Here is a 23814-nt window from a genome sequence, read left to right on the forward strand (position 1 = left end):
AGAGAAGGGGGGGGGGGGAGAGAGAGAGAGAGAGAGAGAGAGAGAGAGAGAGAGAGAGAGAGAGAAAAAAAAGGAAGTGAGGGGTAAAATAGTCATTTTGGACCAAATTGTGCAAGATTTGAATGTCTGAGGAGCTACTTGTTAAAATTATGATACGAGGGACTGAACTGTTGACGCCCCAAAAGTTGAGGGAATGACCAGTAATTTCCCCTATAAAATATCACATCATCGATTCACAGAAAAACGAAAGCAAAAACCATTCTTAAATTTGGATACCTAACATTACAGTTCATAATGTAGCAGAATTTACAGGCAACCAAACAAATCATAGCATGCATTATTTCTTGCACGTAATCTTAGTTCCAAAAATGTGTATATAATTGATATAGATAGCTCAAATTGCGTAGACCAAGTGATGGGAAAAAGTATGGCCACCAATAAGAAGCAGAAGATATCTAATACCATTTAAACTCTTCTCAGGGCTTCAACTACTCCAACTAACCCTCAAAGAAAATGTATATGCTATTGCCAGGAAGATGATGATCTAACCTCCACCAATACTCCAACGTCCCCAATACTTCAAGCATTTATGTTTACGAGAATTTTAGTCCATAATAGGCCCCCTTTACGTAGAGGAAAGTCGTCTTTTCATGTCTACCAGGACCACAACATAAGAGTTTGTACAAGATGAGTGTCGAAAAAAATTCTTACATATAGGTATACTTGGTCAAAGAGGGAGGGGGAGAAGAAATTGGGACCTCTGTTTGTCAACTTATTGGAGAGAAATGTCGATCTTACTAATAGACTAAAGGTTAATTGACAAATACTGACATTTTGTTAAACATAAACTCGGAAAAACACATGTTATGTCTTCATGTTTGTGTATTTTTCTTTCGAAATGGGATGGTAAATTGTACACATAAGTTTAATTTTCAGTGATATAATGCTCTCCGATATTCTTCAAAGTTCAAACCGCTAAAAAAATATATATAATTTTTACATAATGTAAAACCAAAATCTAGCCAAATGGTCCCGATTATGAAAATTAAATGTATGTCTATATACGACGACTCTTTCTCCTTCCCTTTCTCTATGCTCTACTAGGGTTAGGGTTTTTGAGAACAAGGTTGTACGGCGTCCTCTTCTTTATGGCTGCAACAATGGCATCGATGACGTCCAGACTAGCGACTCGACTGTCGCTCAAAGACGGCGAAGAGGCTGTGGACCTAGGCAATCTAGCTCTGTGTTCCGGGGAAGGAATTTTTAGCAAGAAACTTATACTTGGTGGGTAGATGGAACAACAATCGAACTGTGGTGGTGCACTCCTTTCAGAGCGCCATCAGATTAATGTGGCATCTAACAAGGACGGTGGACATCCAACCTAGGGAGGGCCAGTTTCTCTTCACATTCACTCATGAGCATGATTTGGCTAGGGTGAAGAAGGGCGGCCCCTGGGGCTTTCAACGAGCAATGGTTATGTTTAACGACTATGATGGCTTCTTCGACATTATGGGGTGAGGATGGACTTTGTTTGGATTTGGGTGGAGCTGTAGGGCATTCCCCCAGCGATCTTGACTGAGGTTATTGTTGGCTTGGTTGGAGAGACAATTGGTGAGGTGTTGCATGTGGATTGGACGACACTGCTTCATAGGGAAGTAAGTGCGCTCCATCAACGACCCAGTACACTTGGATCAGCGGGTTAGAGTCTCACCAGTGGACATCGTCACCCTACATTTCAGGTATGAAAGATTGCTTAGCAGGTGAAGACAGTGCTCCATGATCAATCATGGAAGGGAGAGATGCCCTAGAGAGGCGGAGGTGGAGACGGGAAGCACTGAGGGTCCAAATCTCGAATTGGCGGTGGGTTCGGCTCTTCGTGCCCTAGTTTTTAGGGCAAATGTCTAGCCAACCCTCTCACCCTCTCTCTTTCCCGCTTTACGTTTCCCAAATTCACTGAAGAAACGGAGTGTGCAGATCCGACCATTGGCAGAGGTGATGTCTGCATCTGAGTCAGATGACTCCTTGAGCTTGGGTCAGACTGCTGGTATACAACGTCCAAGGGAGGAGGAAGAACCGACTGAGGGTAAGAGGGCCAAACATAGCCTTGCCTTTGTTCTTGTCGGACTACAACTTGAAAGCCTGGGGCTGGAGCTCTCTTCTGAAGGGCTGTTCGATGTCATAGTCACCACTTCCTCTAAGGTGCACAAGAAGCGTGACAGGCCCTGTGGCCGGAGGAACACACCAAAGGCCAATCCGGCACCACTGTTGATTCTGTCGGAGTCCATGCATGTACTCTACTTATTCTGAGGGAGGCTCTGAGGCTCCATCTGTGGGGGTCTCGAGGTAGGGTACCCTTTCCCAGGCTGGCTAGGAGTAGTACCCCTACATGCTCTAACCTGTGTTGGGGCTGCGTTGGTTGTTGCGATGTACACCAGGATGATCTTAGGTGACAAGACAATCAAGGCAGTGGTTCATCTTAGGGTTACGTAGGAGTAGAGTTTTATTTTCTGCATTTTCCTCATTTTCCTTTTGGACTTTAGTTTTTTTTTATTTTTATTTTTTTTTTAATTTTATTATTATTATTTTTTTATAACTTCCTTTCTTTGGATTTTAGTAGTTTTCATTTGAGTATCGATTTGTAATATGAGGGGTCATTGGACCCTTCAAGCTTGATCGAGAGAGGTCATATGATTTTCATCAATGGATAAGTCTTCTGTTGCCCTCAACCAAATGGTCCCAGACTCTTGTGTGTTATCATCGATCTTTAATGCTTCAACATCAGCATATCTATCTTAAACTCATTTTCCCACAGGGAGGCTATTTAATCCTCACTTGAATCGAATATATGAGGTTGAAATATTCATAAATAGCTAGTAGCTTTATTCCCCAGCAAAGTTAACTTCATGAATATAGCAAATATTACCTAACGTACTACACCATAAGTCAAATCTCTACTAGCCTAGGATATGATCAAATCTACAAACTATCAATTCAATTCTTATAGCCGAAGATTATTTTGTTAACAACATAATGGATCCTTCCAAAAATTGAAAAAAATAGACTCCCACACTCAAATGCAATTCACTTACCAAAACGTGTTACGTACATCCACACATTTTATACGACCAAAAAAACTCTAATTTTTATTAATTCTGTTTTCCTGTTAATCATGGTCTTTATCAAAAAAATCTAAACTAAATAAGTGAACAATTTCTATCATTGAACCGCATTATTAGGTGATCGACGAAACTTGCCGTCTACAATGCAGACAGTCGGTCTCCCGTCGATCCACATCGCCCTAGCAAACTTGCAACTTTTTCTACACATTGTACTTTTAACCTACTTTAATTATCCTTTTTCACTGTAAAGAGCTGTAACTATCCTCAGTCACTTGCATTCCATGTTGCCCTGGACATGCCTACCTTGTGAATACATGTTATAGTAGCCAACTATTCATAGCACCAAGATCAAATATTCAACCCTAACCCCAACCATATTAATTTCCACCTCAATATGGACCACCTAATAATTTCTCTAATTTCCATACCCAACCAACTCTAATACTCCCTCATTTAAAACCCCCTGCGCGCTTTCCCCCTCTCTCAGACAAGTAAGCACCAAACCCTCAAAACCCTCATTTTCAGTTTCAGAGAGAGAGAGAGAGCTTTCAGCTATGGCGTCGAAGAAGCAAGGGCGGAGCTTCCCGTCGATCACGCGGTGCGACACCAGCGAAACGGCGTCGTACGAGTCCATCGCGGCGGATCTCGACGGCACTCTCCTCATCTCCCGCAGCTCCTTCCCTTACTTCATGCTCGTCGCAATCGAAGCCGGCAGCCTCCTCCGCGGCTTCGTGCTTCTTCTCTCTCTTCCGCTCGTCATCGTCTCCTACCTCTTCGTCTCCGAAGCCCTCGGCATCCAGATCCTCATCTTCATCTCCTTCGCCGGCCTCAAAGTCCGCGACATCGAGCTCGCCTCACGCGCCGTCCTCCCCAGGTACACGCGCTTAGGATAGGGACGCATAACTAATTGTTTCGTTACGAGTAGTTGTTGTTGTGTGTATTCTGAGTTGTTATGTGATTGATTTGTTAGGTTTTACGCGGCGGATGTGAGGGCGGAGAGCTTCGAGGTGTTCGACAAGTGCAAGAGGAAGGTGGTGGTGACGGCGAATCCGACGCTGATGGTGGAGCCGTTCGTGAAGGATTTTCTCGGCGGAGATAAGGTGCTCGGCACGGAGATCGAGGTGAATCCGAAGACGAAGAAGGCGACTGGTTTTGTGAAGAAGCCGGGGGTTTTGGTCGGGAAGTTGAAGCGTGCGGCTATTGAGAAGGAGTTCGGAGATGTAGTGCCGGAAATTGGGATCGGAGACCGGAGCTCCGATCACGACTTCATGGCTATTTGCAAGGTTCGTTTCCTTTCCCGCAAGTTTGCTCTTTTTATTTATTTATTTATTTTTTATTTAAGTAGTAAAACCATTGGGACCCATTGTGATAACCATTTCCAACTACTTTGCCAGCTCAAATGGCAAGTGGTCTAGCAAAGTTATAAATGAGAGTAAAAGGAAATAACTACCTTAGTTATGAAGTTCATTCATGCATCTCACTTAGTTATGAAGTTCATTCATACATCTCACATGAATCACATGGAAATGCAATCATTGATATGTACTTCATGAAAGACCCATAGTTCTCTAGTAAAATTAAGTGATCGCTTATCTACTATTACATTTGGAGGCATTTTTCTGAGTCTCCACAATATTATATCAAAATCGTCACATATTTCGTGTGAGATAGAACTTAATCGATAAGAAATATGTTATTGTATTACCGCTATTCGATTTAAATGTTAGAATTCATTTAAAAGTAAACTAATTAAATCAAACTTCTCATCTAACCAATCACTCTAATGCGCTTGTGACCCTGAACAAATATGTTAATCATGTCCCTACTGTGTATCACTCGGATTACAAATTGTGCTGATTTTCGTGAAATTTGTATTTAGTTCTAGTTACCTATTTATTGATCTGTTATTGATCATGTTGATATATATATATCTGGATCACTTTGATTACAATTTGTGCTTCACTTTCTATAGCGCTGTATTATATTATGGTTTAGTTTTTGCTCATTATGGTTTCAATGTTGAGCAGGAAGGCTACATGGTTCCCCCAAGCAAATCAGCACGCCCAGTCCCATTGGACCGCCTAAAAAACCGGCTCATCTTCCACGACGGCCGCCTAGTCCAGCGCCCCGACCCACTCAACGCCATCATTACCTATCTCTGGCTCCCATTCGCCTTCGTCCTCTGCATCATGCGCGTCTACATCAACCTTCCCCTCCCCGAACGCATCGTCCCCTACACCTACGCAATGCTCGGTATCAAGCTCAAAATCCGCGGCAACCGCCCCCCACCACCTTCCCCAGGCACACCAGGAAACCTCTACGTCTGCAACCACCGCACCGCCCTCGACCCCATCATCATCGCCATTGCCCTAGGCCGCAAAGTCTCGTGTGTCTCCTACAGCGTCAGCCGCCTCTCTCGGTTCCTCTCCCCCATCCCCACCATCGCTCTCTCCCGCGACCGTGAGGCTGACGCTGCTCGCCTCACCGCCCTTCTCCAAAAGGGCGACCTCGTCGTGTGTCCGGAGGGCACCACGTGCCGAGAGCCGTTCCTGCTTCGTTTCAGTGCTTTGTTCGCAGAAATGAGCGATAGGATCGTCCCGGTGGCGATGGACTGTAAGCAGAGCATGTTCTACGGCACCACCGTGAGAGGGGTTAAGTTTTGGGACCCGTACTTCTTCTTCATGAACCCGAGGCCGACTTACGAGGCGACGTTTCTGGACCGGCTTCCGGACGACATGTCCTGCAAGGCGGGGAAGTCGGCGATCGAGGTGGCGAACTACGTGCAGAAGGTGCTGGGTGATGTGCTGGGGTTTGAGCGCACCGGGTTAACTAGGAAGGACAAGTACTTGTTGCTGGGGGGAAATGACGGAAAGGTGGAGTCCATGTACAATGGGAAGAAGTGAGTGCGAGGGCGTTATGGTCATTGGAATTGGTAGAAGGAATTTGGTATTTTACTAATTGCTGGGTGAAAGCTCTACTGAGATTTAGTGAAGCTCTCCGTTGGTATCGCTGAAGGATTCCAGGTGGGTATAATGGTCTAAGTGTAGATGAATTCAATGTTCAGATCGAACTTGCTTAATGATAGTGATTCGATCAGCATGATATCAAAACTGTTTCTTGTTGGAATATGGAAAATTTGTATTAATTTATACTTTTCTAGTGTTCTTATCTTTCGTCTATTCATGCAAATATTAGTAGATCGATTTCTACTCATGTATTGTTTGAAATGTCCTTATAAGCTAATTTAGTATTTGCATGAAGATGAGAACCAATTTTTCTCAATACTACTTAGCAACGTGTGCCGTTGACTCTGGAGAACAAAACTTAATCCCACCACCTCTATGCTTCTGCGCATATCACCAAGGCATCACCCTAACTCGTTTCGAACAACAACTCCCAACACCAACAACTGGTTCTGCGCATATCACCAAGCGCAAAAGTGAGACCGCTGCAGATGGCGAGGAGTCTACTGCGACAAACCAAATGGCCATGTTACTCGACTTCGTCTTGGAGACCAATATTTGGGAGGTACGGTTACTCCTAAACTCATTCAGTTGCAGCATTTGGAATTTTTGCATCTCCAATTCGATATATGGGAGCCAAATTCCAAAGTTCATTGGTTCCTTTACCAACTTAAGCGTACCTTCATCTTTTTGGATTTTATGGCAAATTGCTATATGGCCCATATCAGCTAAGAAACCTTACACACTTACAATATGTGATAACTACCTTGATGTACAAGAAAATAACCTCAATTGGCTTCCGTATCTTTCTACTTTAAAATACTTGGATCTGAGTTCGAACAATCTCGATAACGTAATTGATTGGCTGGAAACGGCCGGTAAACAAGCTCCCCAATCTAAGAAATCCACTTTTTCTCACATAATTTCTTCCAAATCTCTTGCTAGAGTTGACCTGTTTTACAACCCGGATGTCAGTGCCACTACTTGCTCAATGAGATGGAAGTTTCTCATGAAGTTTCCACGAAATTTAATGAGATGGAAGTTTCCACGAAATTTCAGTCTCTTAGTAATCGATATTTCCTCAATAGTTTGGTCATTGACTGAGACTTACTTGGAGCTCTTGAAGAAGCCCCAATGGACCGAGGGCATCACCTCCCAAGCATTCGACGGAATCCGAATCAGAATCATCGGCCACCGCGGTCGGCGATCTGGTCAACTCGCGCTCCGAAGCGGCCTGAGGGTGGTCGGCGACGAGTTCTCGTTCCTCCGAGTCCGCGGCCTCCGCTCGCTCCTTAAGTTCCTCCGATCCGTCGTCGAGTCCGACTCCACCATCAACCTCTTCTCCCCGACCCAATCCATATTTTCGCACTTGGAATTTCATATTTTATTAATCTGTGATTTCTGACGGATGTGTGCTTGGATGCTTTGACTGCGATTATGTTGGATTCATCGGCTAATCAAATGGTATGTTCAGTTTCGTTATAATTGGTTTTGTGAATGATGATGGGTGTTTTGTCCTTTGATTGTAATGGTGTGATGTTCAGGACTTTGAGGCACTTAATGGTATCGAGGAAGTTGCAGAGCTTATAAGAGACAAGCAAGTTGATGAGAATCTCAGGTTAGTTACTCGTTATATGTTAATGGATCTTTTTTTTTTTTTTTCATATGCTAACTTCCATTATATAATATCTAGCATTTAATGTTAAGATGATAGTTCCACTGAATTGAGTTACGATTTGAGGCTTTATCCACGTATAATGGTTTTGGGAGGCCAAATTCTTTAAAAACGATATTTCTTTCCTGATAGTTACTGGAAAAAATGTGAGTTTTTTCAACAATAGCTTTATGGTAACAACATGATTTCTGTGTGCGCTCCTTTCTTCTTCATAATCCCTGCATATCTATCATCAGTACAGATGTTTGTTGGCAATTTGATGTTGAGAGGTTATTGTCACCGTCCTTGGTCATCATGTGAAGCTTTTATCTGCTAATTGTTGGTTATGAAGGGTGAATTCTTTGAGTTGAAAATATTGCTCGATAGATATTTTTTTTCCCCACTATAGCTTTATGGTAGCCATATGTTTTCTGTGTGTTCTACTTGGTTCTTCCTAATCCCTATGCAACTGTTGTTGGTACTGCTATTTTTTGGCTTGTAAACTAATCAAATCGGAAATCATTTGATCATAAAACCAACAATCGAGTAAATTCACCGTTTATTCATTAATTGGCTAATTAAACAATTTCTAAGATTGATTTCTCTACAAATGATTTTAGATAATATAATAATTAGTATGACTGATTTTGATCATCATATTACATTGTATTATGAACATGACGGAGTTTGGACGGATGTGTCCAAGCTCAATTTGACAAGATAATGAAATTTTCTTTTTGACATTGATATTTTGTGACGTTAAATTTTGTCTTTTGTAATTTTATCTCGTTAGCACTCATTCAAAATTCCAAGTACTTCAAACAATAAATCCATCATGTTCTTGCTAGTTTGGACTAACAAAACCTAAATAGATTAGAGGACTTATCAATATTTATTGCGCTATGGTCATATATAGAAATAAAAGCTGATGAGACATATACAGATCAGATGGGGAGGAAAGCTAATATAGTTACCCAAAAGAAAAAAGCTATAGTTACCCAAAAGAAAAGAGCTAGAGTAAAGAAACTACTATAATGATGGTGAGGCTGCATATGTGGTTGCCATATGCATTATTACTCCAAAACATAAGTTTGAACTACTTCATGATTGTCGTCCGCAACTATGAACTACTCTTCCATTCAAGGGAAGCATGCATCTACTTCTCTCGAAAGCTGTAGGACCTAAACATACACAAAATCATAATCACGATAAGTACCACAAAAGAAAGCTACTACTTTGTATTTGTGAGAGTGTGTGTGTGTGTGAGAGAGAGAGAGTGTGTGTGTGTGTGAGTGAGAGAGAGAGCTAAGTACCATAAAAGAAAGCTACTACTTTGTATTTGTGAGAGTGTGTGTGTGTGTGTGAGTGAGTGAGAGAGAGAGAGAGAGAGAGAGAGAGAGAGAGAGAGAGAGAGATTACCACTTAGTTATGATGAAATAAACTAGTCAATCAATTCTCTAGCCTCTTGATCAAAGTTATCCTCACATAAAGCCGGTCGTTTAGAAGATTTAAGAACTTATAGTATGCATATCTCCATGACTGTCAAAAACCAAACTGCCACAAACTCTTAAGAATACATCAAAAAATCCAAGACCTACACTGATGTAAAATCCTTGTGTGATGAGCCCAATGTCGTTCTTGATCCCAAAGTTCTTGTGGACTGTTTTCCGAATCTAGAAAACTTGACTTCTCAAGTGAAATCCACAAAGGTGAGGATTTCCCAAAAAGTAGAAGGCATTGTAGTTTTGGAGCTGAGAACCCTTTGGAATATTTCCGGAAATGTTGTTGTGTGACAAGTCCAAATAACCAAGACCATATATTTGAAATCCACTTGTTGGAATTGTGCCATGTTATAGGTTTCTTGATAAATCAAGGGAATTTAATGATTGCAGCATTCCATTCTCTCGAGTTATTTGACTTGTTAAATGGTTTCTCGACAAGTTAAGAGAAACTGACTCAAAAAGACAAGTGATTTCATTGGGAATATCCCCTGTCAACTTGTTGCTCGAGAGATCGAAACTCTACAAGTCCCAATTTACTTTTGTTCTTGGACAATTTTCCTTTCCATGTGATGGTTATTTCATCTTCATATAACTTCTCCCATAATGAAACACGTGTTCAATCTCCTTACCTTTATTGACAAGACTAGGTCCATTATTCATTCTGTATATGTGATTAATGGTTGGATTAATTGAATTTTCGCTATGAGCCATAGCAATCAAATTGTTGATACATTTGTGTATACTTCTAGAGATGTCATTGATTGACAAATCTAAAATTTGAATGCTTGTGAGATGACATATATAATCGTGAAGGAATGCTACCATTGAAGATACTGGATTGAAGGATAAGTATAACCGAATTTGCAAATCGAACCCTTAACCACTTAGGTATAGGTCTTGAAAATTTATTGTTTTAAAGACCTAAAACTTTTAAATTTGTGCAATTCTTCAGGGAATAAAATTTTCCCACAAATTTGTTGTTATCTAGTTTCAATGACTCAACAGAAACTAAGTTTCCCATTGTGTTAGAACTCTTCCTGAAATTGCATTGTTACTCAAATCAAGAAAGATTAGATTTTCTAATAAATGTGTCTAACTATTTGGAATTTCCCCCGATAGATTATTACTTTAGAGATCAAGAAAGGTTAAATTGCTAACCGCAGCACACAAGAATGAAGCTGACCATAAAAATTTATTATTAGAGATATCCGCAAATAAAAAAATCATTGACAAGACGATTGGACCTTCCAATAGATTCCGACTCAAATTAAGTCTAGAATTATATACAAACTCGAATCTCAAATTTTCCAATGTTTCTCTAATTAGTTTGTATATAATTCTGGATTTAATTTGAGTAGGAATCTATTGGAAGGTCTAATTGTCTGGTCAATGATTTTTTTATTTGCGGATATCCCTAATAATAAATTTTCAGGGTCAGCTTCATTCTTATGTGCTGTGGTTAGTAATTTAACATTTCTTGATCTCTAAAGCAATAATCTATCGGGGGAACTTCCAAATAGTTAGACACATTTATTAGAAAATCTAATCTTTCTTGATTTGAGTAACAATGCAATTTCAGGAAGAGTTCTAACCACAATGGGAAACTTAGTTTATGTTGAGTCATTGAAACTAGATAACAACAAATTTGTGGGAAAATTTTATTCTCTGAAGAATTGCACAAATTTAAAAGCTTTAGGTCTTGAAAACAATAAATTTTCAGGACCTATACCTAAGTGGTTAAGGGTTCGATTTGCAAATTCGGTTATACTTATCCTTCAATCCAATATCTTCAATGGTAGCATTCCTTCTCGATTATGTCATCTTACAAGCATTCAAATTTTAGATTTGTCAATCAATGACATCTCTAGAAGTATACACAAATGTATCAACAATTTGATTGCTATAGCTCATAGCGAAAATCCAATTGATCCAACCATTAATCACATATACAGAATGAATAATGGACCTAGTCTTGTCAATAAAGGTAAGGAGATTGAACACGTGTTTCATTATGGGAGAAGTTATATGAAGATGAAATAACCATCACATGGAAAAGAAAATTGTTCAAGGACAAAAGTAAATTGGGACTTGTAGAGTGTCGATCTCTCGAGCAACAAGTTGATAGGGGATATTCCCAATGAAATCACTTGTCTTTTTGGGTCAGTTTCTCTTAACTTGTCGAGAAACCATTTAACTGGTCAAATAACTCGAGAGAATGGAATGCTGCAGTCATTAAATTCCCTTGATTTATCAAGAAACCTATTACATGGCACAATTCCAACAAGTGGATTTCAAATATATGGTCTTGGTTATTTGGGCTTGTCACATAACAACCTTTTTGAAAAGATTTCCATGATTTATCAAGAAACCTATACATGGCGCAATTCCAACAAGCATTTTTCAAATATCTGGTCTTGGTTATTTGGACTTGTGTTAGAAATCCTCAACTTTATGGACTTCCACTTGAGAGGTCCTGTTCTCTAGATTCGGAACACAATCCAGAACAAGTTGAGTACTCTTGGAATCAAGAAAATGACGATGGGCTTATTACACAAGGATTAATTTTACATCAGTGTAGGGCTTGGATTCTTGGGAGTTTGTGGCAGTTTGATTTTCAACAAGTCATGGAGATACACATACTACAAATTCTTTAATCTTCTGAACAACCGGCTTTATGTAAGGATAACTTTGATCATGAGGCAACTAAAGAATAGACTAGCTTAGTTCATCATAACTAAGCGGTAATCTCTCTCTCTCTCTCTCTCTCTCTCTCTTTCTTTCTCACACACACACATACAATACGAAGTAGTAGCTTTGTTTTATGGTACTTATCGCAATTATGATTTTGTGTATGTTTAGGTTGATCCTGTAGCTTCCACGAGAAGTAGATGCATACTTCGCTTGACTTGAAGTGTTCATAGTTGCAGACGATGATAATGAAGCAATACAAGCTTATGTTTTGGAGTAATAATGCATATGGCAACCATATATGCTGCTTCAGCATCATTGTAGTAGTTTCTTTACTCTAGCTTTTGCCTTTTTGGCAACTATATTAGCTTTCCTCCCAATTTGATCTGTCTATGTTTCTTGAGCTGGGGTTTGAGTGCACTGGGTTAACTAGGGCTACGTTTGGGGGGGGGCTTTTTTGCTCCCCCGCTTATAACTTTATAAGCACCTCAACCATTTCCGTTTGGTAAACTAGCTTCTGGCCGACTTTTTCCAGAAGCCACCGCTTCTTTGGTCGAAAAGCCAAAGCCGCCAACCCCTTGCTTTTAGAAGAAGGCAACGGCTTTTCTTGCTGTAGCGGTATATACTGTAGTTTAATGAAATTTTTGAAATACCGGGATGTATCCTCTATTCCTTTCAGCAATTACACAATGCCATGAAACCCTTCTCTTCCGTGTTCAAAGTCGAAGTGAGAGAGCTGCACCGCAGTGAACACAAACGCACAAGCCATCTTGCTGACTGCCTTCACCTCGCCTCTCATCCGTGTTCGAAATCGAAGCCTCAATCCTTGATTGCCGGCTGCTTGGAAATTTGATTCACGGTTAGTTTATATCTATATCAGTTTCAATTTATTTGAAAAAGAGGTATTATAGGTTGATTTGGGTTTCAATTTCAGTTTCAAGTTCAAGTTCAATTTCAGTTTCAAGTTCAGTTTTGTATCTATTATAGGTTGATTTCAGTTTCAATTCGTGTAATTGGGTATTGAATTAATGAGTTTCTAGGTTGATTTGGGACAATCAGGTAAAGCTTATTCATCTATGGAGTCATTGCTCGGTCTTTGATTTGGGACAATCCGAGTGTTTTGTAGTAGGGGAGGAGATTTAGAGGTGTGCTCAGAGGTAGTTCTAGGCTCTAAGAAGAGCAATGAAGGTGGGATAGATGACAGACACCTTAGGAAGAATGTAATGGGGAGAATTGAGCTAGAGGATTTTGATTCTAATGGCTTCGTTGCAATAGGTAGATGGGAATGATATCGTTGAGAGAAGATAAGTCGATTTTTTTGTTATGTAGTGTTCTTGGCTAGTTTGTTTTTAAATGATGGTGCAGGTTAGCAATGATGATACCAGGGGTTCATTGCTTTACTTTCTTAATTCACGTTTTTGGACTCTAGTTTTGTGTATCATCAATTTGAGCATTTTTCTGGTTTAGTATGTCAACTTGTGCACAAATTAGGTTGGATCACTATGGTAGGAAAACATTCATTTTTAGGCCTAATTGAATTGCTGGTGCTGCAAGTTTATGTTCTTTTTGTTTGTTTTCGTCTCGGTATATTCATCAGTAGGTGGCACTTTTAGTCATAATTCTCGTGAGCCTAAGTACAAGATTGAATTCCATTATGATGACTCACCTTTTCCTCCTACCAAAGGGGGCTATGGTTGTGATACCATCTTCTAATATAAAGTCATTTGATTGTAAGCACGAACCTTCCCTTTGAGTAATTTGTTTTCGTATAGGGAGCATAGAGTGTGCTATCTAGACCAAGAGTGTGTGGGTAAGATTGTATCAGTTGGTAGATTAAAACTCTCCCACGAATTGATTGAATTCTGGTTAGCCAGAACAAATGGCTGGTAAGTTCTTTCTGGTATCTTGTTAAACCAAATGACCATTACCAATCATTTGGAAACCAAAAGCAAATTCCCCAGATTGTGAGGCCCAAAAGGAGTTATTCTCCTGTGCAATGAGAGATGAACCCGAAGATATATTTTTGTAAGTTTGAGCCATAGTGGAAAATGATAGTAGTTGTAGAAGGATTAGTAAAAAGCATACAGAATATGATAGTGCAAAAGCCATGGCGTGAAGAATACTATTTCTCTAGTGTTTAGAGTAGTTAACTATGAATCAAGTTATCAAAATATAAAGATCAATCCCTTGCATTTATATAAGACCTGCTCTATTTACTGTCCAAATTTTCTAAGTCATCCACAGTCCATTGGAATTGTCGACAATTGTTCTTCATCTTTGGTCTTTCAACTTTAGATCTTTGATTTCATTTTATGTTGGTGATTTTGTTGAATCATATGGTGTTGAGTCATTTTATGTTGTTGAATTCGGTGTTGATAAAGAAGATTCTCGAGTGTATCTTCTGAGAATCTTCAGCTGCAGCAAATCTCTCTAGTTCCCCTGTTTATGTTTCATGGAATATGAATTCAAATTCATCATAATTCTATTTACTAAGAGAATTTATGCTGTTTTTGGGTTTCATCATGTGTGAGTTTGGTGTCATAGCTCTTCACAATTGAACTACAGAACTTTGGAATTCTATTCCTTCTGTTGGTATAGCTCTTGCAGGTCTTGGTGATTTACTTGAATAGTGAAGATGGTGGGAAGCATTGAGGCTGCAAATGGATTGGGAATTATGCGCACCCTGTTCAGAATTTCAATGATTTGGGACTGCATTGGCGAAAATTTAATAAGCACGATGCTCTTGAAGTTTATGTTTAATAGAACAATATATACATGAGTTGGTTATTGTTAGCTTATGCTTCATATGATAGGTATAATGTGTATATATGAGTTGGTGCATTATCCAGTTGCTTGTTTTGTGGGCTCATATACACTAAGGAGCAAGAACTGACAGATTTATATTATCTTTGACAGGTTAGGTTTAATGGTTGTGGGAGGCCTAATCTTGGCATCTTTCATGACATATGCGTCGGAGCACCTTGCAACTAGATCATTCTTGAGATTCCTTGAAGACCGAGATGCTACGAGAAGTAGGAGCTTTTGTTAGATATAGTTCACTGGTGACAAAACTGAGCATGTAAAACTATTGTCCAAAAGACCAAGTATGTCCTGTAAGCAGTGTTTGATGCTTCTGTTGTAATCTGTTTCACATGGAACGCCTGGATGAATTTGTAAATTATTGCCAGAAAATCTGTTGATAAGTGGTTTTTCTCGAGGAAATTTTGTTGTAACATTGTTACGGAAACTATTAATGATACTGTTAACATTCTTTCGCACAATCTCAATCTTTCATATATCAACCCTGACCTTAAGGTTTCGTTAAGCTAGATTTCTAACAATGGGTCAGATCACAATCTAGTCATCCACAGGTGATTAAGAAGAAAGCTTTGAGGCAGCCACTATTGAAATTTGATTGGATTAATTTTGTTATACTTGGCATTGGATCTTGCGAGAAGAACTAGGGTTTAGGGAGGAACAGCTCTTAATCAGGCTCGTTGTCCCCAAGCTGAATTGAATATCATTTCTTAATGTTCATGAGACCACTTATTCCATAAAATGTATTTTAGTAACTAATTGTTATTAATGTTACTAATATATTCTTGTTTTAAATGAGGATGCATGTATTTTTTTCTTGAAAAAATGATGCTCTCTCCAAAACCTAGCCGCCCAGGCTATGGTGTTCAAATCTGGCGATCGACTCCGATCTCCACCCTAAGTGGAGACTTGTTCTCCTACCTCTGCGGTTTTACACCCGCCTCCCTGAATCGTCCGTTTCCGGCAATCACTCTTCATAAGCATTGCGCTCTAGGCATTACCAACTCATTTTCTCAAGGGCGCGATGATGAGGACAGAGGGATGGATCAGGTTGAGATCAGTGATAGGAATGATTGGTTACCTGGCTTCCGGATTCGACCACAGAGGGCACGGCTCAAACCTCTTGGTACTCGTGACTTTTTTTCGAAATCTCCATGGTCCTGGCATGGGGGTGTGGCCGGAGTTGTGCGGGATGGGATGGCGGCGGCGGCGTATTACAGAAGGAGCTGTTTGGGATCATTTCTGGGTCAGAACTGGTCTGGCGGTCTGGGGCAGGGCGTGAAGTGGATCGGGGCGTGTTTGGCCCGTCAAGAGGGACGTGGGGATGTAGAGTAAGCTTTGGAGCGGATCTGCAGTGTTTTCCACCGCACAATGGTTGTGGGTCTGATTGGGATTGATGCAGAGCCGATAGGGGCAGAAACGCAGGCGAAAGTTGGCGTGGAAGCTGTCGGAAAGCAGTCGACGATGGCGGTATGGGTGGTGACCAGATCAGTTGGGAGGCCTAACTCCAAACGGGTGCCCAAATCAATTTTGAGGCCCAATTGGGTGCCCAAAACTATTCTGAGGCCCAATGGAGTGTTCAAAGTTTTTGAAAATGTTGCTTGGAATTGGGCCATTTTGTGGACCAAAATGATGGGCTCTAGTTCTCTAGGGTATCGTATTTGGGATCCCGGCGGCTTGATCCAACTAACTATGGTTATGTTTGAAATTAGTGATACTTGCGAATCTTCTAGAGTAGTACTGAAGGAGAATTTGAGCTACTCTGTAATGGCGGAGCATGACATGTCAAATGAGTGGACCTATCTCTATGTACCACCGTGGGTACTACCACAACTTCTTGTTCTGTTTGTAGATGGCAGCGGAAGGGTATGTAATGGTTACTCTAGCCTTAGGCTAACACAAATTTCTAGTAATTTGATAACACTCCACAAATGCTATATGGAGATGTTACGATATAGTTGATATTTGAATTTCTATCTATAAAGTTATTTCCTTGATTCAAAAAAAATTGTCCAATATTAATCATATGGTTATCATGATTTATAAAAATTGAAAGTTAACAAAAATTAATAAGGACATAATAAAGATTAAAAATAATAACAAGAGCATTTGAACAACATTGTATTACCAAACAATTAAGGCAAAATAATCTCTCATGTCCAATTTAGTCATTCCACAAACAAAAAGCACAAGCCAGTTTGAGTTTACCAAACACTTTGCCACTGACAGCTCTTATAAAAAGTCAATTTACCAAACACTCAGCTGCTTTGCTTTTCAGCTACTTATTCTCAGAAATAAGCAGAAGCCAGCTTTTCTGAAAAGCCTAGCCATACCAAACATAGCCTAGAAAGGACAAGTACTTGTTGCCGGGAGGAAATGACGGAAAGGTGGAGTCCATGTACAATGCGAAGAAGTGAATGTGAGGGCGTTACGGTCATTTGAGTTGGCAGAAGGAAGTGGGTGTTCTGCTAAATGCTAGGTGGAAGCTCTACTGAGATTTAGTGATGCTCTCTGTTGGTATTGCTGAAGGGTTCCAAGTGGGTATATTGGTCTAAGTCATGGTGAATTCAATGTTCAGAACTTGCTTAATGAGATTGATTCGATCAGCATGATATCAAAACTATTTCTTGTTGGAATATGGAATTGTAATAATATTCCTACTTTTCTAGCATTCTTATCTTTTCTCTATTATTGCAAATATTAATAGTTTTATGCCTATGTAACGAAAAATATTTGTTTCTCACCATGAAAATAAATTCTAAAATCTTTGTACACCCCTCACGGCCTCACTCATATAATATCCAAGAACACAATAATCACCAAGGATAATTTTCCTCTTGACTCTACTTTTTCCTTCCACTCGTGCACAATTAAGCTCTTTCTCATGCTTGCATAAACTATCATGCTTCCTTCCTATTCATAATTCGGCAGCACCACTTTGAAGACCAAGTAATGACTTGCCTATGGTTCACAACTATATCACAATAGTAAGACCAAGTAATGACTTGCATTTGGTTCACAACTATATCACAATAGTAACTAAGCCATATATAGAAATGTCCTTACAAGCTAAGTTAGCATTTACGATCAGAAGTTCAGAACCAATTGATCTCAACACTACTAGCAACGTGTGCCGTTGATTGTGGAGAACAAAACTTAACCCCACCACCTATATGCTTCTGCGCATATCACAAAGGCATTACCCAAACTCGTTTCGAACAACAACTCCAACACCAACAACTGATCGAGGACCCATTCTCATAAGCTCCATAAAATCAAAGTGTTAGTGGCCACTAGGGGAATTCCTCTACTAACTTCAGTACTGAATGCATGCTTGCATTCTGATCATCAATTACCCTTGTTCAATTAATGACCTTCATCAATTAATATTGAGATGGAAGCAAACCGCTTGTTTATGCATCTATGCTGCTTTTGCTACTGCTATATATCAATAACTTAGTTCATCATCATAACTAAGAGGTAATCTCTCTCTCTCTCTCTCTCTCTCTCTAGCTCTCTCTCTCATATACAAATACAAAGTAGTAGCTTTGTTTTATGGTACTCATCGCAATTATGATTTTGTGTATGTTCAGGCCCTGCAACTTCCGCTAGAAATAGATGCATACTTCCCTTGACTCGAAGAGTTCATAGTTGCGGACGACAATAATGAAGCAATACAAGCTTATGTTTCGGAGTAATATATGCATATGGCATGGCAACCATATACGCTGCTTAAGACAATGCTTTACTCTAGCTTTTGTCTTTTTGACAACGATATTAGCTTTCCTCCCAATTTGATTTGTCTATGCCTCATGAGCTTTTGTTTTATATATGACCATAGTATAATAAACCCTAGAATCAATACTTTGCAACTCCTATATATTATGTATTTAGGTTTTGTTTTATTTATGTCCCATGGAAGTGGTCTTCACCTAGTCCCCCCTTCTTTTTGTACTTTTTTTTTTCTATCAATAAAATTTCGAATAAAGGTGAAGAGTTAGCCTTTATTTGTGCTTAGAAAAAACTTTAATTAGGGAATGCATGACGCTCTCTTTTTGTCTCTCTCGAGCAACCCTAAGGTCGCAGCCGGCCTTGATTGGTGGCGACAGCACTGCAAATTTCCTGACTCTCGGCATAGAGGTTTCTCAGTCACGTTGTGGCTCTACACCTTGGATTTGGAAGGGCGGCGACATCTCTCTTTCTTCTCCCCCCCTTGGTGACGTCGGTGTTTGGCTTCGACATCCCTGTAATATCTCTCTGGATCGGTTATGTCTTCTGGAAGGATCGGAGATTCTGATGGTAGTCATCTTGGCTGAGATGGCGCGAGTTTCCTTGACTTCAAGCTCGTTGGAGATAGGCGGAGCAGGGCATTTCGCTGCCGGTGTGTTTGGGTTAGGTGATGTGGGACGGGGACTCGGTAATGGCTGGGTTGTTCAGGCCGGAGTGGACTCAGATCCGATCAGATGGGATTGTTCGATTTTTATGGTGGTCGAGGACATCGTGATCGGTGGCGAATCGGTTTCCCCTTCGGCGGCAAAGATTGCAGCTGGGCTGCAATTAAACTGTGTCGGTGGTGATGGTGATCTTTCTCTTATGCTGGATTGCGGCGGTAATGGGACAAGCTGTGGCGGCAGTGGTGAGGGTGGTCCTGCTGAGGGCAGCGGCTATTTGGTCGTTAGGTATGCCAACGTTTGCTACTGGGCTCTAAGACTGTTGGGCCTGGAGTGGTCCTTCGCTTATGGTTGGGGCCTTTGCCCTTGCTTTTGGATGGTGGACTTCCTGTGTGCTGCATGGGTCTCTTGCTGGGCTAAGTTTAATCGGGGATCCTCGATCAATTTGGGCTGCTCTGATGAATGAAGACAGAGTGGATGATGATACATCATCCGTTACTCCTAATTTTATTTAATTTTTTATCTTGGTCACAGAAACCAATAGCTCTGAGGGTTTTTTTTATTCCTGCTTCAGAGTTTCTAGGTTTTTGTATGAAATAATGGTGCATAGACTTTCTAAAAGGTGGGTGTACTGGGGGTATACTGGGTTCTTGTTCTTGTTTAGAATAGGACTCTTAATTAGGGTGCTCTGAGGAACGATTCTTTCTGTCAACTCCATAGGGATGTTTTGTTTTTGTACTACTTGCTGAATCTATATAATAGACTGACCTCTTTTGATTAAAAAAAAAAAAAAAAAAAGAGTTAGCCTTTATTTTGCTTCTGGAAAAAGAAAAAAGGTTATGTAGATCAAAAGATTCAAAACTAACTTAAATATGATGAATTTATTGTTTGAAGTTTAAACTTGTGCTAATGAGATAAAATTACAAAAGACAAAAGGTCGGCAGCGGCTTCAATTGAGTGAGTACTCTCGTCCGGTGGTAGCTATGGCATTCAGGCGGGCACGTTTGGGTCTCACCAATGACGCGTGATCTGCTGCCGGACGGGACTCGATGCTAGCGTTCTAGAGGCTCTGGTGTGGGTGTTTTGCTCGAATGTTTTGCAGGTGGTTGTCGGCTCTGGATCAATGGAAATCTAGCTCTGGGGTGCATGCGGTGCAGTATGGTGGATCTCATCTGCAGATCGACGGCGTTGCAGATTGAGGGCGCTGGGTCGGGGCAGATTCGATTTAGGGGCGGCGTTGGATTGTGGAGCGTTGGGTCTTGGTGTCGTGGCGGTTTCGACTTCGGCGGCGGAATCGTGGAACGCTGGCGGGGTCCGTGCCGGTTTTGCGTCGGTGGGAATCTTGCCGGAGCTGGCGTGGGTTCGGTGTCGGCTGAGGGCTGTTGTGCTTGCCGCATGCGTTTGGAGATGAAAGTTGGTCTGGGCCAATCTCGGCCTGTTGGGCATTGGGTGGGCCTGTTTTTTTGGAGCCTCTTGGGACAATAATTTGATGGGCTAGGGTTTTGCTCTCAGCCCATCCCTATGTTCTTTAGTTTGTCTATTTACAATAAGGTTCTGTTTCCTGGGACAGTCTAGGCACTGTTGTGCATCTAGTTGTTGCATTTGGTCTGGTCTTGTCGACTTAATTCTCAGTAATTTAGTTGTACACCAATTGAGGTCTCTAGGCAACTAGGTTTATTGGTTATGAGTTAGGTTGGGTGGGCCAGATCCTTCTATCGCCTCTGGCGTAGTACCAAAGGGGGATTCCCGCTATGTCTACGTATTAATTGTACAATGAGTGGATCTATGTTTCTATGTACCGTTGTGGGTACTACCACTATCTTTTTATCTGTTTATGGCAGCGGAAGGATATGTAATGGCCTATTCTGACTTTCGATGAATATATTTTCGCCTACTGGCTCCATTCTAAAAAAAAAAAAAAAAAAAAAAACGTGATAGAATTAAAAAAAAATAATAATTCATACTCGCCAAAATGAGTTTGGACAAATGCGTCCAAAAGTTTATGAGTACAATATACATAGTGTAATATAATGATCGAAATCACTCCGATTATTCATCATCTAAAAATCATTTGTATTTAATTCAATCTTTTAGAGATTGTTAAATTATTTAACCATAGCAAAATACATGAACGGCAGGCTATGAAAATATCAACCATTGTCAAAAATATTTATTTGTTCGATGGTTTTAAATTACTCTAAAGTCTAAACTCATACGAAGAAATAATTTGTAGCCGTAAAATCTACATAGACCCATTACTATCTTCTTTAAGAATTTATTCTAAATTCGTTCTGAAATTTTATTCTGAGGTGACCACTGAGACTGAGCTATGTACTTGAAGAAGCCCCAATGGACGGAGGGAATCACCCCCAAGCCCTCGCCGGAATCCGAATCAGACTCACCGGCCACCGCCGTCGGCGATCTGGTCAACTCCTTGACCACCCAGAGAGTCTACCGCGAGGTCACGCTCGCGCTCCGAAGCGGCCTGAGGGAGGTCCGCGCCGAGTTCTCGTTCCTCCGAGTCCGCGGCCTCCGCTCGCTCCTCAAGTTCCTCCGATCCGTCGCCGAGTCCGACTCCACCATCAACCTCTTCTCCCAGACCCAATCGATTCCGGAGCTTCAAGGTCCGGCGATTTTCGCACTTCGAATTTCACATCTTTATAATTCCGTGATTTCTGATGGTTTGGGATTTAATTTCTTTGGGTTCCAGTGGTGCCGGTTCTGTTTCAACACTCGCTGAAAGAGGCGGAGGACGAGATCGTGAGGAATTTGGATCACATTTTCGGCGTGGAGCCTCTGAAAATCACCACTCCTTCGACTGACTCGGAGATTTCGCTCGCGCTTCGGGTTTTGGAAGGGTGCTGTTTGCTTCATCGGGAAAGTGCCGTCTTGGCTCACCAGCACAAGGCTATTCAGGTACCAATTTCGGAAGCTGATACCGAAATGAACAATTGATTGATTGGTGTTGTGTTGGTGATGAATTTTGTGATTGGGGTTTTGTTTAGGTGTTGATGAATGTATTACCTACTAGAGGAGTGGCTGAGCAGGGTGTGTGCTTGGATGCTTTGACTGCCATTATGTTGGATTCGTCAGCTAATCAAATGGTATGTGCAGTTTCGTTGTTACTTGGTTGTGTGAATGATGATGGGTGGTTTGCTCTTTGATTTTAATGGGTGTAATGTTCAGGACTTTGAGGCACTTAATGGTATCGAGGAAGTTGCAGAGCTTATAAGAGATAAGCAAGTTGATGAGAATCTTAGGTTAGTTATTCGTTATATGTTAATGGATTGTTTTCTTATGCTAACTTCCGTTGTACAATATCTAGCATTTAATGTTAAGATGATGGTTCACTGAATTGAGTTACGATTTGAGGGTTTATCCACGTATAATGGTTTTGGGAGGCCAAAGTCTTTGAAAATGATATTTCTTTCTTGACTATTCTGGGAAAAATGTGAGAGTTTTTTATGGTAACCACATGATTTCTGTGTGTGCTCCTTGCCTCTTCATAATCCCTACATATCTATCATCAGTACAGATGTTTGTTAGCAATTTGATGTTGAGAGGTTTTGTCACTGTCCTTGGTCATCATGTGAAGCTTCTATATGCTAATTGTTGTTTGAGATGAAAATATTGCTCGATAGATATTGTGTGAAAGTTTTTTTTTTTTTTCTTTTCGCAATATAGCTTTATGGTAGCCACATGATTTCTGTGTGTTCTATTCTAATCCCTATGCAACTGTTGTTAGTACTGCTATCTTTTGGCTTGTGATGAATTAAGTCTAGAAATCATGAATCTCTTGAGAAAATCATGTCCTTTATTCTAGGCAAGTAGGCGTAGGCCGCGTAGTTGGATTAGTAATGAGTAATGAGGCCATCTGGCTAAGCTAGGCCCTTACATCTTATTCAAGCACACTGAAGAACGCCGCCTATTGCTTCTGATTAGGTTGAAATGCGGAGAGTTCCTGCTGCTACTCATAGGGCATGTAAATGGGAGGGACAGGCCACCCTTGGCAACTGTACATGAAGACATAAAGCGACTTTTGGGTGAGAAATCTGCTTCCCTTATCTGGGCGGCCAGTCAATTTGGCTCAACTCTTGATCCGGAGCAAAGACTAACTGCCCTTCACATCCAAGCTCGTCGTGTACTGGAGTCATTGGACCTGTACTGAATCTGAACATAGAAACCACCATAGGTCTTACTCATTGTTTTTAAGAAAATCACCATCTGTAACCGTATTTCCTCCATTGCTTTGTGTGTTTCTCAGCAATGGCTAATTTTTGACAATGTTTGAGAAATTGATTTGAAGAAACCGTGTTAACCTATTTCTTACAACATAGAGCAACGTGTTGTTATAATCTAGTTGTAAACTTTATGTTAATAATAATAGTATAATGTTCTTTTATGGATTCTTTTACTAGCATGATGCACAAATTTATTCACCGTCTTCGATCCAACTGCATTTGAAACTGCATACACCAGACCTCATATTTGAATTCTGCATTTTAGAACATTAATAAAGTTCTGGCAGAAACGGTTGCTTTCCAGACGACCCCGATATATACCATTCCTTCTTACTTAGTCCTTTGGCTATATGTTCAGTGTGATTAGGTTGTTCACAAATATCAGTTTATTGTCTAACCAAAGTTTGATGGTCTTAGTGTCATTAAACTACTACATTCG

At 40.6% G+C, this 23814-nt stretch overlaps 3 protein-coding genes across 4 annotated transcripts; all 3 read left to right on the forward strand.

The window, feature by feature from the left end:
• Positions 1–3583: 3583 nt before the first annotated feature.
• LOC133714574 (probable glycerol-3-phosphate acyltransferase 8) lies at positions 3584–6332 on the forward strand. The gene is made up of 3 exons (XM_062140711.1): positions 3584–3993; positions 4090–4402; positions 5147–6332. Exons 1-3 carry the CDS (start codon positions 3674–3676, stop codon positions 6020–6022), a joined length of 1509 nt encoding a protein of 502 aa, XP_061996695.1. The 5' UTR covers positions 3584–3673; the 3' UTR covers positions 6023–6332.
• A 42-nt stretch (positions 6333–6374) lies between these two features.
• On the forward strand, positions 6375–15207 carry LOC133714575 (inositol phosphorylceramide glucuronosyltransferase 1-like). Of its 2 annotated transcripts, XM_062140713.1 has the most exons (3): positions 6482–7546; positions 7627–7700; positions 14843–15207. In XM_062140713.1, exons 1-3 carry the CDS (start codon positions 7520–7522, stop codon positions 14973–14975), a joined length of 234 nt encoding a protein of 77 aa, XP_061996697.1. In that variant the 5' UTR covers positions 6482–7519; the 3' UTR covers positions 14976–15207. The 2 variants fall into 2 exon arrangements, 1 of the variants encoding a protein (XP_061996697.1); XR_009848732.1 differs by having other exon boundaries at positions 6375–7546; positions 7627–15207.
• Positions 15208–21348: 6141 nt separating this feature from the next.
• Positions 21349–23541, forward strand: LOC133714576 (uncharacterized). Its single transcript, XM_062140714.1, has 5 exons — positions 21349–21758; positions 21845–22050; positions 22140–22238; positions 22321–22394; positions 23077–23541. The coding sequence occupies exons 1-5, from the start codon at positions 21464–21466 to the stop codon at positions 23300–23302; spliced, it is 900 nt and encodes a 299-aa protein (XP_061996698.1). The 5' UTR covers positions 21349–21463; the 3' UTR covers positions 23303–23541.
• Positions 23542–23814: the final 273 nt, after the last annotated feature.

The sequence above is a fragment of the Rosa rugosa genome, chromosome 6 (genome assembly GCF_958449725.1).
Source record: "Rosa rugosa chromosome 6, drRosRugo1.1, whole genome shotgun sequence".
NCBI classification, from domain to species: Eukaryota; Viridiplantae; Streptophyta; class Magnoliopsida; order Rosales; family Rosaceae; genus Rosa; species Rosa rugosa.

Coding starts and splice junctions, on each gene's coding strand:
- LOC133714574 (XM_062140711.1), top strand. CDS start 3,674: ATGGCGTCGAAGAAGCAAGGGCGGAGCTTCCCGTCGATCACGCGGTGC. Junction 3,994..4,089: donor TCACGCGCCGTCCTCCCCAG/GTACACGCGCTT, acceptor TTGATTTGTTAG/GTTTTACGCGGCGGATGTGA. Junction 4,403..5,146: donor ACTTCATGGCTATTTGCAAG/GTTCGTTTCCTT, acceptor AATGTTGAGCAG/GAAGGCTACATGGTTCCCCC.
- LOC133714575 (XM_062140713.1), top strand. CDS start 7,520: ATGTTGGATTCATCGGCTAATCAAATG. Junction 7,547..7,626: donor ATTCATCGGCTAATCAAATG/GTATGTTCAGTT, acceptor TGTGATGTTCAG/GACTTTGAGGCACTTAATGG. Junction 7,701..14,842: donor CAAGTTGATGAGAATCTCAG/GTTAGTTACTCG, acceptor TATCTTTGACAG/GTTAGGTTTAATGGTTGTGG.
- LOC133714576 (XM_062140714.1), top strand. CDS start 21,464: ATGTACTTGAAGAAGCCCCAATGGACGGAGGGAATCACCCCCAAGCCC. Junction 21,759..21,844: donor ATCGATTCCGGAGCTTCAAG/GTCCGGCGATTT, acceptor TTTGGGTTCCAG/TGGTGCCGGTTCTGTTTCAA. Junction 22,395..23,076: donor CAAGTTGATGAGAATCTTAG/GTTAGTTATTCG, acceptor GCTTCTGATTAG/GTTGAAATGCGGAGAGTTCC.